At 42.3% G+C, this 15,606-nt stretch overlaps 1 protein-coding gene and 1 long non-coding RNA gene across 3 annotated transcripts in view; one reads left to right on the forward strand and one right to left on the reverse strand.

The window, feature by feature from the left end:
* Positions 1 to 14,405, reverse strand: part of LOC119086669 — a 123,472-nt gene extending 109,067 nt beyond the window's left edge. Inside the window, exons 1-2 of the long non-coding RNA XR_005090016.1 lie at positions 14,203 to 14,405; positions 10,854 to 10,859 (exon numbers count right to left, since the gene is read on the reverse strand). This is a non-coding gene — a long non-coding RNA (uncharacterized LOC119086669). The remainder of the gene's footprint in view (positions 1 to 10,853; positions 10,860 to 14,202) is intronic.
* Nell1 (neural EGFL like 1) overlaps positions 1 to 15,606 on the forward strand; it is an 850,988-nt gene that overhangs the window by 654,430 nt on the left and 180,952 nt on the right. For both annotated transcript variants that reach the window (XM_028880172.2, XM_037199200.1), the window contains exon 15: positions 14,205 to 14,300. In XM_028880172.2, coding sequence (XP_028736005.1) covers positions 14,205 to 14,300 — 96 coding nt within the window. The remainder of the gene's footprint in view (positions 1 to 14,204; positions 14,301 to 15,606) is intronic.

The raw sequence follows: 15,606 nt of genomic DNA on the forward strand, positions 1-15,606 counted from the left end.
GGGCACCGTCTTTTTAGTGGATGAAAGCTATTTGAAGTGGGTGGAAGGTTCTCTGGTAGTGGGTTGAAGAATGAACCTGAATGGTGTGTCCACACGATAACCTCCAGTGCCTGTGGATGTGGCCCTATCGGGAAGCAGGGTCGTCGAATAGGTAGTGGGAGAGCTTGAGATGCTACACTAGATTCAGCATGGCTCCTCAATGTAATGGCTGCTGTCAGGGTAAGAAAAATGGAGTAGAGATTTGATAAGACACCCGTAGGAAGGACATAAGAAGCGAAAGGCAGAGACTGCAGCTGTAAAGCCACATGCCAGCAATGTCAAACATTCTTGGCCACAGAAGCTAATGATGGACTCCCCATGACCCCAAGCCAGAACCTCTGCAGAAATCAGCCCTGCCTGACTACAGCTGGTCTTACACTATGAGGGAATGAAGTTAATTGCCACATCAGTGGTGATTTGCCACCACAATTCTAGAAAACGACTGCAAACCTTTAATATCTGGTGTCCTGAGATTGGAGAGGTGCTCAGGGTCAGTGTGTCCCTCTTCAGGGGACATTTCAAGACCAAGAAGGCATTTTTAAACAACTTACCACCGTGGGGAATAAGTCTCAGTAGAACATGAGTAAATAAAATAAAAGTCCAGGTCCCAATTCTACAGGAGGACAAGAAACTGCTGCTTATCCAGTTTGGTTCACTGAGACAAAGATGGTGTCTGCACTTTGTGGCCGACCTGCCCATGTATCTGAATGTATTAACAATCCAATGAGCCTGTGGCACCTCACACCTCCACTTCATTACACCAGCCACGGGGACTGGGTGACTGTAGCAGCTTTCTAAGCCTGGCCATCTGCTCACACTGCTACTTGTCCTGATTCATAGTTAATTTTTCTCAACACAGAGGTGAGGAAGGTTCTGCTAAGCTCAAGTGATGTGATATCATTCACCAGCACAGAACCTTCAAATGGCTAGTCATTGCATTCAGTGTGATGACTTGGCTTCTCCCATGAGTACATATTAACTCATACATGCATAAAAGGTCCTTGGGTTGTATTTAGTGTCTTATTCCCTACCATTCCCTCCTATTTCTTTCATTATTCCCATTCTGGCTCCCTAATTAGTCCCCTTTTATTTTCATATTTACTTATTTATTTATTTAGTTTCGGATTCCACACAAGGGAGAAAAGGCAATACTTGTTTTCCTCTGTATAGCTTATTTCCCTTAACAGGATGATCCCAATTCCACCCATTTTCCTAAAACATGATTGAATTCTTCACAATAGATAAATGATTGTCCAAATCCATTCATCTGCTGATGGACACCTAGGCTGATGATAGGACATGGCCATAGGCCTTGTGAACAGTGCAGTAGTAAACATGGATAGGCACATATCTCTGTGGAGTGCTGTCTTTGATTCTTTGGGTGTCTTCTTGTGAGTGTTACAGTGTTCTGTGGTAGTTACTACATTCAAAATATTAGCAGAGCTAATGAATTCTGCTGCTTTCTGGTGCTGTTCTCTAGGACCCAGTCTGTGAGCGTGACTCACTTGTCCTTGTCATCTTCAGATGTGTTTACTATGGGCTTTCCCATGATGTACTCAAACATCAGAGTTCATCACTTCATGACCACCCTAAACCAATGGCACTTCTCCCTCCACTCGGCCTTGTAATTCCTGCAAGTAGCTACAGTCACCCAAGTTTTGTAACTTGATTTTTTCACTGTGCATATTTTATTTTGTCCACAAAAAAGCTAAGTTTCACAAGACCAGGGCCATCACCTGCTCTGTCCAACGTTACAGGGCCAGTGCTGATGGTGGTTCTTGCCGGTGCTGTGACTCCAGAAGACAATTATTGGATGAATTGTCATGGAAGGACCAATGTTTTTGTAGAAGAAAAGGAAATATTTAAGGAGAATTGCCAGATCCATGCATTCTTAAAAACTAAATAAATTGCACATGTAATATTCTAGGAAACAGATTGCAATGGCCTACAGTGGGATCTAGTAGTAAACTCACGTTCTTCTCACCCACACAAAGAAAGAAAGAAACAGACATTGGACTGGGTCCTTAATCAGTGTGGTATTTAAGTAGCAGTTTGATTCATTTTGTTCAGAGTTGCTTTTTTTTTGTAGGCTACTTTCTCTTCTAAAATATCGTTTTCACCCAAGCATCATTGTCCCTCATTCCTTTCTTTCACACAGAGTTCCTGAAACCCTCCTGCCATCAGCTGACTTCTTCAGGAATGCTTAGCTATAAATCCCCCACACTCCCGGTAGGTGCTGGCTGGGCTCTGCAATGCCAGTCCCTCTCCCTGTCGCCTGGATATTTTGGTGCCACGTTTGCTGGAATCTTAGTGCATTGATTGGTTACAACACGTCCTGTTCAGTGCAAGCATAAAAGCAGAGTTTAAAAACAGTTATATCCCCACTGACACTTGATAACTTTGCATGCGTGTGGGGTATGAGATGTGTGTTTTTGGGTTCATGTGTATAACATGTAATGGTCAAATCAGGATCTTTAGCATGTCTGTTGCCTTAGATCTACATCATTCTTATGGGATTACCATTCACACTCCATCCTTGGAGTCGTATTTTGACAGTCCATCACTCACTAGCTTCACTTATTTTGCAGCAGAGCCTGAGCTTATTCCCCCAACTGTAATGTGCTTGCTTACTATTTCTTCCTCCATTCCCATGTACTTTCTCTCCCTAGTCACAGATAATCACATTTTATTCCTTTTAGGTCAGTTTCAGTTAGCCTGCTCATAGAGATTATCATGCCACATTGTCTTCCTGCTCCTGGATTGTTTCATCTAATATAATAAGCTCCAGGACCTTCCATGCTGCACTACGGTATAGAATTTCATCCTTTTTATGGCTGAGTAATAATTCACTGTGTATATATGTCCATATTTTCTTTATTTGTTGAATTGATGAGTATTTAGCTTGATTCTATGTCTTGGACATGGTGAACAATGCTGCAATAATTGTAAATGATACCATAGGTGTCTCTTTGACCTACTGATTTTATTCTCCAGCAGGAGTGGTATATCAGGCATTAGTTCTGTTTTTACTGTTTTGGATGAGATGCCAATGTGTTTCCCACAATGCTGCACTAACTTACTTCACCATAAGCACTGGGTTGAGGAAAGGTTTTGAAAGCTCTCTCTAGACACAGATTTCCCTCCACTGAGAGCTGAGTTGTGAGAAGCTTTTCCACAGAGCAGAAAGACAGGCATTAGGAAAACATCCTGATAGTGCCCACAGGAAATAAACACAAGCATTTTTCTTTGTCTCTCCACAGCCAGTGTCATATGGGCTAAAGAAATGGATAAAATGCAAGCTCAGCATGTGTAAGGAACTGGCCCTGGCTGGATAAGGCCACAGAAAGGATTGCCATAGAGAGCAGAAAGGGACCAGTGTGGAGAAGTAGGCTGTGTCAGTCCCTGTGCTAATGGCTTTGCATTTATATTATTGTTTCTCCTCCAGTACAGCTTGAAGAGGAGGACTTCATTTAGCAATAGGGGAAACTGAGGTTCAGAGAAAGTGACTGATCTGCTGAAGGTCACATAACTACTTCGATCGGATTTAGGATTGCTTCATTCTGTGGACTGTGTTCCTTTACCCCCTCTCTGCTGCCTATAAATTAGAAATACATTGTGAGGGATTTGAGCTTAAACCTTTCAAAAAATAACATTAGCACAAGAATGAAGGCAGCCTGTTCTGTAGATGAGAAATAGCTCGACGTCTAGGAGGACCGATAACCAGGCATCGGCATGGCTTAAGCCTGACGGGTGTGAACAGCCTGAGTGCAAGCATTAATCAGAAATGCCCACTTAAGAGGACCCAAGTTTGACCTTGAAGGCTGTTGAAAAAAAGAACAAATAGGTTTCCAGTGTCTACAAGAAGTAGATGTCTTTATATTTCATGTATTACTTCATAATTGATCATTCCAACTTTGAGTTCCTGGGTAAAAAAAAATCCTTAAGCATGGCACTGAAACAAAAATATATTTTCCCACAAAATATATATGATAGCCTGACACCCCTGTAAGTTAAGACTTCATTTACTTTTACTTTACCCACAGCAGTGTGTCTCTCCCCAGAGAGATTTCCACATGTGTGTACAGATAATGTCACTAATGATTGTCCCAGGAGTAGTTGATACCGTTGGAGTGAACACATGACTTCAGAAGCCCTTAGTCCTCAGAACAGCTATAGAAAGCAAGCCCCGATTTTCTTTATTTTCCACTTCTTTCTGAGAGACACAGTGCTATAGAGGTCCCCACAAACCCTACATCACACAGCTAGAAAACAGCCTGTGGAATGTCTACCGAAAGTCTTGCTGTCCACAGATGCTGGGTGCTTAAAAGGCTGGAGTGGATGTGGGGCTGAAGTAGGGAATGCCATGATGGTGAAGGGGATCCTTTCTTCCTTTCCTTTCTTGCTGGTTTTCTTCTCTGCTCTCACTTTAATATCTAAAACCGACTGTCTCCCATTGGTCAAAGCTGACATCTCATAATCATGGACTATCATGTGCATGGCCAGAATCCTGTAATCTCAAACTCTTACTTTCAGCCTTGTATTTAACTTTTTCTCAGGCAAACCATCTCATTTCATTGTCTTCAGCTTCCCCATCTACAAAATGAAGACACTACTTTTTACTTTAAAAAAAAAATGTATTGGAAGGTGATCTTGAAACATGAACAAAAATCTGTGGAGTTGTTCGGGGAAAATGGGAAAAGGAAAAGCCTGCTTAAGAACTCCACCCAAATTACTATTTCATTCCCGGAGTTAGCATCAAATTCTATGCAGTTATATAAAATTGCAGAAAATCTTTTACCCGGGACACTTTGCTGAGGTTTATTTCCTTGCAGGTCTCCAGACTGTCACCTGTATGGGTGATAGGAGTACTGCTCAGACGCAGTGCGCGAGGAACCCTCCCAACCTGCTCACCCCGGCCTTGTCCCTCACCGCTTGTCATTGCGGGAGCCTTCCAGCCTCCCACTTATTAGTGTTCCTATGAACCCTCAGCATCAACGTTTATTTTGCATTTGTAATTTTTGTTGCTGATAGATGATTTGTTCTCACTTTAGTTTTCTATCATACAAAGTCCGGAATTAACATTTTAAATCGCAGTACTGGGTATTAAACCTAGAGCATTGTACCTTCTAGACAAGTGCACTATCACTGAGCCCCAGCCCCAGTTCTTGACTTAATTTCTTGAATTTGATTTTGAAACATGGACATCAGTTAATAAACTATTGCTCATTTCAGGTTTTGTCCCAATACCTCACCGATTTCTTTGCTGAGGAATCAGAGCTGAGGAATCTCCTAACCATGGAGTGGATACACACACACACACACCCTTTTGGAAGGCAGGATTCACTGGCCTTTGTACTTGGGGAGATAATGTGGTATTATATTAGTCAACCTAGAGAAAGAGGCTGGTGGCCGTAAGAAGATTTAACATCCCTTGAGAGCTTAAGACGTGTGGTCATGCTGCCAAGGACTTTACCTGTTCTCTCTCTTTTAATCCCAGTGTCCCCAGTCTGTGGCAGATTCTTTTCTTGCTCCGATTAAATAGCTTGTCAGAGTAAGTATGAGAGAAATCAAGACCAGAAGCAAGACCTCTCTGTTTTCAGAGTCATACTCTTATGAGCACCAATTGAGTCATAGGCTGTAAAAAGGAAGTGCCCAGGTACCTTTGCTATTTAGACAAGGTGTCAGCGATCTATTTCGGGTTAGGGCTGGATACTCCTCACTCTTCTTTTTCAAACCTGTTCTCTTGTAGTAGGGCATGAACCTGGGGTCTTGCTCATGCTGGGCAAGCCCAACAAGCTCCCTCTCCAGTTCCCTTTTACATTTTACTTAGCAGCAAGGTCTCACTAAGTCCTCTGGGTTGGCTTTTGTGGTGATTTGAAAGAAAATGCCCCCCCATGGGCTCAGAGGGAGTGGCTCATCAGGAGGTATGGCCTCCTTGGAGTAGGTGGGTCTTTGTTAGGTGGCACACAGTAGGTGCTTGATAAACTCTTTAAATCGGATTGGTTTGACTTGTTCAAATGATTGTTTCAAATTTCATGACATAGTTTATGAAAGAGATTTTTTTTTTCATAAAAACTCATCCCCTGCTAATGAATTTGCTGTATCAGCAACATGTTTCACATCACCTGTGGCCAAGGTATAAAAGAATTAAGAATTGCAAAGTACATGACTTTGATCCTTAAGAACCTCAATATATGGCTATCTATGCACGTGTGTTAGTCCAAACAAATGCTGATGCTTCATTAGCTCACCTTTCCTTGTGCAGTGTATCTTCTGTTACAGGGGCTTCTATTAAGACTCAAAGAAAATATGTTCTACTTTGGGAGACATATGTGTGTGTGTGTGTGTGTGTGTGTGTGTGTATTGCAAAGACACCCCTGGAAACAGCACATAAAGGACATTATTTTTTATATCCCTCTTTAAAATTTTAAAATAATATATTATTGTTTGACAGTTGCCTGCTTATATAGTGAATTTCACTCCCACCCCCTCTCATCCCCCACTCCTCCCCCTACTGAAATCATTCTTCTCAGCAAGTCCCTTGGTCAGTCTTTCTAGAGCTAACTCAGTATCTCAGTTTGACATTGTAGAGTCAATATAAAAATGCTCGTACGTCTCATCCTCTTACAAAATACTATGGGCTTTAATGATAAGCAGGTGATAAAAATATATGAATCAAGCAATTTTATAATTTATTTATATATACATATATACATACACACACACACACACACACACACACACACACACACACACACACATATATATGTCTGGTGAATGTGGTGAATGCATGCCATGTGTGTATGCAGTGTTGGCAGAAGCCAGGAGATGACATCAGCTTCCTGGAAACTAGAGTTCAGGGCAGTCAGGAGCAGCCTGACTTGGGATGCTGGAAACCAGACCTGGGTCCTATGGAAGAGCTGTACATGTTCTTAACAGCCGACTCTTCTCTCTAACCCGAGTGATGTTTTAAAAGGCTGAGTGGGTTGTGAAAGTGAAGTCTTGGACCATAGCTGTGTTTATAGTTGGTGTTGGGCAGAACATAGCAAAACAGACAAAACTGGACCAGGAAAGAATAGAAAATATTGCACTGTGTTCGATATATGAGGAGAAGATTTTGTTCTGTTTACCTTACGTGTACATGTGAGGGTCTGCATTTTAAGCGGTTATTTCTTACCATTTTATTGTGGTGCAATGTTAATGGAGCATAACCTTAGCCAGCTCATGCACAGAGCCTAGGAAGCAGGCTGAGAACCAGGTGGATTTTCAAGGCGAGGGTAAAGGCTGGTACGTAATTCTTCGGGTCCTCCTCTAGCCTTGTAGCTCCCTGCATTCTCCTTCCCTGTTGAGCCTCTCGCCTCATTCTCTTCTCTTCAGCACACCCCTTTGTGAAAAGGCTTGACCAGAAAGGTCACATTTCCTGAACCTTCTGGCAAGCTCTGACTCATACAACAGCTCTCTTGGGAATCCTTGCCCCAGTGCACTTGGCATGGCTAACGATGGTCTCCCTGTGTCCCCTCAACTGTTCTTACCACTCCCATAGTTTTTTTTATTCCCTTTTATGATGTCACTGTCTGCTGCTATAGGGTGGGTGTCTCTAGAAAGGAGACAATGTTCCTGACTAGGTGTAGATTTCTAAGTACTCAGCTTATTGTCTGCACACTGTAGGCAGCAGGGCTCTAACAGACAGCCCGAGATGCAGTGAGAACTCTCAGCTTCACATGCAGGATATCACTTAGTGAAAGTATGACCCTTGACACTGTTCTTAGGTCTGAGCCAGCATTTTCATCTGATAAGTGTCTGTCTTGATGCTGTAATAGGGAGATGGAATCCTGCAGGCAAGGCATTACTACAGTCTCTGCCATTTAACAAGTTTCCTAAGAACAGCATTTTGTACTGAAGAGAAAGGGGAAACTTCTATGGGGCTGCTGGTAATAAAACTGATTATGTTGAAGGTGGTTTGCTTTTCTTTCAAAAACAGTGCTTAGGAGGGGTGTAGCTGGAGAGTTGACCCCGCCATTAAGAGCACACATTGCTCTTTCCCAGACCCGAGTTTTATTCTCAGCACCCACACTGATGGCTCCCAACCTCTGACTCTAGCACCAGGGGAACTGATGTACTTCTTTGGCACCTGCAGCCAACTGCACTTGTGTGCACACGCCTCATAGAAACATATACACACAATTATAATTGAAAATAAATCTTCCCAAAGGTATCATGTTTTAAGTTGTATTTGTTTATTATTTTATTCTTTGATCAGTTCATACATGTACACAATGGACTTTAGCCATTTTCATTTCCTGTTACACTGTCCCTCATCCCTCTTCCTTCTCCCACTGAAACGCATGTTTTTTCCAAGTTGCCCTCCTAGTTTCCTGTGGGTTTTGTGGGCATGACCTGACCCACTGCTCATGCAAGGCTGATGGCACAAGCATGTTTGGAACATGGGAGCCTGCCAACCCTTAGTGACACACCCTCCCCACAGCCACCATTAACTGTCACTTGGCAGTGACTTTTAAAGTGAATAATTATTAAATTATGCGGCACCCCATGGATTAGAGACTCCACTGACAGCAAGTGAGAACTGAAGACATTTGCATGTTTCACATACTATAATTGGTGTTCTGCATGATTTTAATCCATCTTGTCTCCATGTTTTCAATTTGTTTTATGGGAAGGTTGAGAAGAGAGAAATGGAAGGCATACAAGTAACAGGATTTTGGTTCCAGAGATACTTAATGGACTTAACTGAGTGACTTTATTTATTTAATGAACTTAACTGAGTAACTTGAAGTAGAAGTTTTTCCAGCTTATCATTACTGACATTTCAGGTCAAGCAATTCTTTGTTGTGCAGGGCTGTTCTGTGCCTTGTATGATATGTGGTGACATTCCAGGGCACAGTAGAATTCAGACCCTATCCCACCTTAACAATCCAAAGTACTTGAAGGGCCCTTTGATAAATCTGAAAAAGACCAAGGACTAAGCAAAAAATGAAATACGTCATTCCATTCATTGTTAGCAGAACTACTTTGGAGAGTGGGAGTTTATGTCTGAGAAAATATCAAGAGGGCAAATAAAACTGATATGATGCTCAGCCCACCAGCTCCCAGGAGCGAGGTGGGCATGGGCTATGCTGGCAACCCGGCTTTATTTCAGCTCACCACACTTCAAGCTTTTGATACATATCATCAAGTCGACTATAAGTCATGGAAGCCGACTTTGACTTATTATTAAATAAATCAATAATGTGTTTAACAGCATAATTGATGCCTTGCAAATGACTAGAAATGGAGGGTTTACCTGCCTATGGTGATTAGGTGCTTCTGTCTGCTTCTTTTACCAGACAAACATCATCCTTATGTATGTCTTTCGCACAGGATGGACCAAGGAAAATGGGCAGAGGGGTCAGAAATAAACTCAAGGATTGATGCTCACTTGCCAGGATTTTAGGATGCTCTGGAAACTAAGAATATGCCAGTAAAACTTGAGGAGGATCAGGAGACGTGTTCAGTGTGTGAAGGGCTATTACTTTTTATTAGTGTATGCCATGGTTATTGGATGTAACACCTGGTTCCCGTGAACACCTCAGTTGATTTTACATGCCAAAATTGTTTTCAGCCCAAGCATGCATTCTTTCTGTAGATTAAATCTCACTCAGAGGTTTCTGATTTTATTTTTCTTGCAAATATAAAGAGTTCTCTCAAAAACAGAAGCATGCCATCTTAGAGTTGATCTGATCGAGCATCTCCTCCAGGGCAGTAAGTTAATAACAAATGGCACTAAAATAACAGATCGAAGCTTGTAACCTCATTGTCTTTCCTTAATCTGTTTATGTCATGCTTCAGGATCTGGATAGTGGTTGACAAATAAGCGGCTTATTAAGTCCCAGACCTGTGTCACTGAATTTCTCTGAGTTTGTAAGGGAGTTAAGATCCCAGGTCTGTGGCTATTTGCATGGTTCTCTGAGAGCCCTGAGTCAGGATAGACTAGAGCCCTGGCTCTATCTCAACTGCATTTCTCAACTGCATAGGAATCTTTCTTGTCTTGCTCAGCACCGCATTGCTAGAGTCTGGAAAAGAAAGTGGTTCAAAATATTACTGTCGTCTGAGCCAGAAGAATCCTGGTGCTAAAAGCAGGAATAATCTTCAGTTCTGAGGACATCACGTTGGCCATGCATTGTGCTGAGTGGTTGAAGTTAGTGACTTGATTCAACCCTCTCAGTGCAGGCAACATCATTACTAACCACCAGTGCCTTGTGATTGAGGTACAGAGAGATGAAATATTTTGCCAACGGTTACACAGATCTTAAGCCTAAGGTAGGATGGACCATAGCCTGCTTCTGTCCCCCACCAGCTGCAACGTTAAGGAGAGCAGGCTCTGCACCTCACCTGGGCAACACAATAGAGCCAATCCTGTTGGCAGAGGTGTAGGTGAGTTAGCCCCAAAGTTGTGATCATGGGGGAACTGTGCCCATTACTCATCTGTCTTGTGGTGACATTGGGCGGGGAGAGATAACCACCACCACCATCATCAGTGCCTAAGGCAGGTGGGAGAGCTGTTCATAAGAGCCAGAGAGCTGTTCCTGCCCCTCATCAGCTACAGCACTCAGGAGAGTGGACCCTACGCCATGCCTGGGCAACCCAGTAGAAGGTGGCCTGAAGGTGTAGGTGTGAGAGGAACAACCCTGAGGACATAAATGCAGGAGAACTGGCTGTGCCCCTTGCTCATATCCACAAGGGGTGAACTAGCCAGGGCAGTGCAGGAGAGCTCACCCTGGTGGTGAGGACAAGGGACAGTTGTTGGGATGACCAACCTGCAACTACTCAGGCCCAGAACCAGGGTTATGAGTTGGACTAATCCAACATCCACCCTATCTGTGACCTGTGGGAGCACGTGAAGGGGCCCATCCTGCAGACCCAAAGCTTCAGGATCTCCATGACACAGGACAACAGGATATCCAAGAGGAGTCCCAGTGAGGGTCCAGTCTTCATAGGCCGCAAACCAGACCAATGAATACTTACAAGTAAAGATATTTGGATAAAAGGGGAAAAAATCTTATCAAGACATAAATAATCACCCACCATGTTTAAACTAGAATATAGCAGTTTCTTTTTGATATTTTATGAACTGTAGCAAGAAAATTTGTGTTGATCTTGATTCCCCCAGTGCAGTTAAAGTTTGAAAGACAAGGTCTTTCTTTACTTAGTTTTGTTTTAATTACATTCTCATTTTGACTGATGGTCAAGGAGGCAATTATTTCCTTCCTTATTCTAGATAAATTCCATTTAAAATTGCTATATGCCTAAATCTATGAGAGATGTAAGCAGACATAGACAAAAATGTAAGGATTACCTAGTAGTGGAATGGATTAAATAGTCATCAAGTAAAGTGGTTATTATGCTATGTGCATGTAGGGAATGCAGAGGACAGAAGTGGGTGCCAGATTCCCCTGGAACTGGAGTTACATATGGTTGTGAGTAACTGTGTGGGTGCTGGAAACTGAACCTGGACCTCCTGGGAAAGCAGCCATTTCTCTTAACTACTGAGCCATTTCGCTAGCTCCCCAGGAAGGTTTTTAATATCTTGTCTCCAGTCCATACTTAATGGTCACTATGATGCTGTTACCAACTAACTTTATAGAACTCATAGCATGATGTATGTAAAGTTCTTTATAGTACAAACTCATTTCATCATCATGGAGCCTGTTACACATCATCAGGGAGCCTCACAGGTTCTCATAGTGAATCAGGAACACATACCCAAGTCTTAACATGATCTCCAGGGCCCAGGTGTGTTGTGGTGATTTATTAAGGCAACCCCACGTAGTTAAAAAGGGAGGTTTATTTTGGGGTAACTTACAGCAAGTAAAGGGATTGGTTACAGGATCTGGGAGAGGTGAAATGCAGTCCAGCGGTGTTCTCTGGAGAACTCTGCTTGGCCTACTATTCAGCATCCAGGATCACCAGGAACCAAGAGAGCTGGCACATCTGGATCTCGAGTCTTAAAGGCTTCCATCTTGGCCCCACCTCAGGGGCAGGTCATAGGTAGGCCTGACAGTTACCGGAAGCCTCAATGGGGGTAGTACTTCCAGGTCAAAGCTGGAACAACTACCCACTTCACAGGTGACATGTATCTGTACAGTAAGGAAGGTCAAGCTGACCATTCTCTTCCAGCTCTGCAGTCTTCTACCAGCCCGACATTCCCTCTCACCCACTTCCCGCTGACACTCTTCCTTTGCAGAAACACTTTGTCACATTACTGTGATGCAGGAGTATACTTTAAATATCTCACTGAAAATGCCACTCACAGAGCTTACACAGTGTGATTTCTCAAGATGCATATATGTTTCTTGATGAACACACCAAAGTGGATTTTGCCTAGATCTTTTATGTTGTTGCTGTTGTTTTTGTACCAGTATGCTAACGTGCTGGGAGATGGAAATAGTCCTTCAATTCCAAGGTCTACACTCTCCTCCAACACTGAAAGCAGCTTATAATTAATTGCTGAATCTGTGGAATATGAGTTTACCCAAGAGATAGTAAATGATGTGGAAAACAGCAACATTGTGATAAGTTCTACGCCTTTGACTGGTTCTCAGCATTCCAAACACAGCCTGTGGCTTTTTATAGCTAGACTCATATTAATTATGTGATGATGGCAACATACGGCCAGGACATTTTTCCAGGGTGACATTTTCTTACTACAATTAAAATTTAAAACTCACCCAGCTCTCATATGAATAGAAGGAACTCAGCCTTAACCATTTCAGCTTCATTAATAGCAAATTTCAGTGACTTTATTAGTCAACAAATTGCATGGATGGTTATACGGTAACACTTTTCAGTGGTTTATCCTGAATGGAAGCGATACAGATTACAGGAGTAGGAACTTTGCTATCAGAGCAACCTGCAAATGGGAGACTAAGCTGTCCAGCAGGTATCTTCAGTCACTGCTGTGGGGTTAGGACATGGTGAAAAGCGGTTTAGCCAGTGTTCTTGAGGGTCTGATGGTGGGGTGGTTGGGATGGGGACTGGTAACTCTGTGTGAAGGGACAGTTGTGAGTGCTGCCTTGCTGTGGGTGTGTAACAGGGAACCCCCATAGCTAGGAAGCATTTGGGGGTGAAGTCTGGGGTTCATTTCTGTGTCTGTGAGAAAAAAAAAACCCTGACAAAAAGCAATGTAAGTTGGTGAAGGGCTCACAATTTCAAGTCAGAGTTCATTACTGTTGGAAGTCAAGGCAGGAGCTTAAAAAAAACTTCCCAGCTATAGTTAAGGAGAGAAATTAAATCCAAGGACCCTTGGCTGCTTGCTTGGGCTCAGCTCTCCTCCTCTTCTGCTGTACTCTTCAGGATCCCCTGCCTAGAGGATGGTGCCACCCACACTGAACTGGGTCATTTGATATCAATCAATAATTGATATAATATCCTGTAGACAAGCCCATAGGGTAGCCTGCTATAGATAATACTTCGTTAGGATTCTCTTCATAGGTGCGTCTATGTTGCATCTCATTGGGGAGTTCAGGTAGGGTGGGATAGTTCTGTAAGACTTCCCAATATGTGGAAGTTGAGTCTGTACCCTTTCAAGAGATATCTCATATTCAGTTACTTTCCCTAGAGGAATAATTTAGGATGAGTGAAACATCTTAGCTATGAGGAGAATGGGTTATTTATGGAGGCAAAATACTGGAGCCAGCTTAAATATACAAGAGTAAAGGGCTCATTACATTTATTGTTCTATAAAAATGTTACCAAGGACCAAAATAAAAAAAATATATTGTCATAAAAGACTATATAAATGTATTTTTGGGAAAAATAGTATCTAAGGTACTGAGAATTGAAAAAGTTACAAACCTCACCTTTCCCTTTTGAACTATTTATCTCAGATGATTTCATGTAACAAGTCAATAATGATGGCGGTAGAAACCTCTGTCGACAGCGGCTCTCATTTAGCACATGCTAAGCCCAAAGTACAACACCTTACATCTGTTATTTCAACTGATTTGATATAAAGCAGTGGGAAAAGTATTGTTACATGTATTTCTTCATGTGCATAGAAAAATTTCAATATGCCAGTACAGAGGTGTATTCCTTGGACAGTGTATATAAGGAATTATGTGGGAGCTCCAACATACATTACCTAAACAAAGTCTTTGTTCCCACAACAGCATTCTGTGAGGAGGGCTGCAGATATGGAGGTACCTGTGTGGCTCCTAACAAATGTGCCTGTCCTTCTGGATTCACAGGAAGCCACTGTGAGAAAGGTAAGGTGAATCTGACCTGTTTTTCAGGTGTGTGTGAGGTGGGAAAGCAACTCAAAGAGAATGAATGGAGGCTCTTTCCCTCAGAGGACTCTGGGAGCTGACTTAACACATTGTGTTTGGATGGTGGACTTGGCTATCCAAAGCTGGTCCCTTTTGACAACTGGACGGCATAATGGGCATCTTCTTTCTGAATATGGAGTCTCATTTGCCCTCCCTTCAATGCATCTAGCTTAGCAAGGTCAGGTCTTTTCTCTGCGGCAGTTTTCTGTGTGTGTGTTTTTATTCAGTGCTAATTAGAGATAAAGCCTGATAAACTGACCTGCCCTGCTTATCATCAATCTGGTAGCTGTTCACAAAACTGCTGGAGTTATAGCAATCTGCTGTGTTGATGAAACCTGAAAGGGCAGCACATGCTCTTTGCATAAAAATCACATTAGATAATTCCAGCAGCAGGATTATTGGTATGCTTGAGATTTTATTCCAATATTGGTTTATTGGGAATATTATCATTTATGAACTCAATAATTTAAGGCAGTTAACATCAGTATGTTTCCTCTATATGCACCTTTCTGTTTGCACTAAATGTGGCATTTACCCATGGTACTGTTTCGTAAAGTCTAGCTCACCTGGTGATTGGGAATGCCCTACCTGTGCACATGAGAAATTTGCAGTGTGCACTTGTATAACCTGTTAGCAAGGGGGTCAGAGTACATACAAGTAAACATGGAGGTTTATTTTGCCATGCTTTTTCTGCGATGCACTCACTACACTGTGCTTTCCTGGGTCTGCATATCACGCTTGATACTTCTCGAGTCACGGCTTAGGAAAATGGACATGATACCGCAAGTAGCCTGTTAGTCAAAGAGGGGCAAATATTCTTATCTAATGCCATAGGTAAAAAAGATATTATTTTATTTCTGTTGTGCTTAAAAGCTTCTGAATTTGTATCATGGATTTTAAAAATGTGGCCATTTGCTGGGCATGGTAGCCCACACATTTATTTAATCCCAGTATCAGGGGGCAGAGGTAGATAGATCTCTGTGAGTTGGAAGCCAACCTGGTCTACATAGAGAGCTTTAGGCCATTCAGGGATATACAGTAAAACTCTGTCTCAAAAAAGCAAATATAAACAATTATTTTCCTCCCCTCTGGCTACCGTGTTAATTTCACTGTCTATTCTGTACATTTGTATATTCCCTTGAAAATATGTCCACATTTAACTCCATTAAATATTCAGTAAGGAAATCAATGAGTGACTGCACCATTGTTTCCACAGATTGTGATCTTATCAACAAACCAAATAACT

The sequence above is a fragment of the Peromyscus leucopus genome, chromosome 1 (assembly GCF_004664715.2).
Source record: "Peromyscus leucopus breed LL Stock chromosome 1, UCI_PerLeu_2.1, whole genome shotgun sequence".
Taxonomy (NCBI): Eukaryota; Metazoa; Chordata; class Mammalia; order Rodentia; family Cricetidae; genus Peromyscus; species Peromyscus leucopus.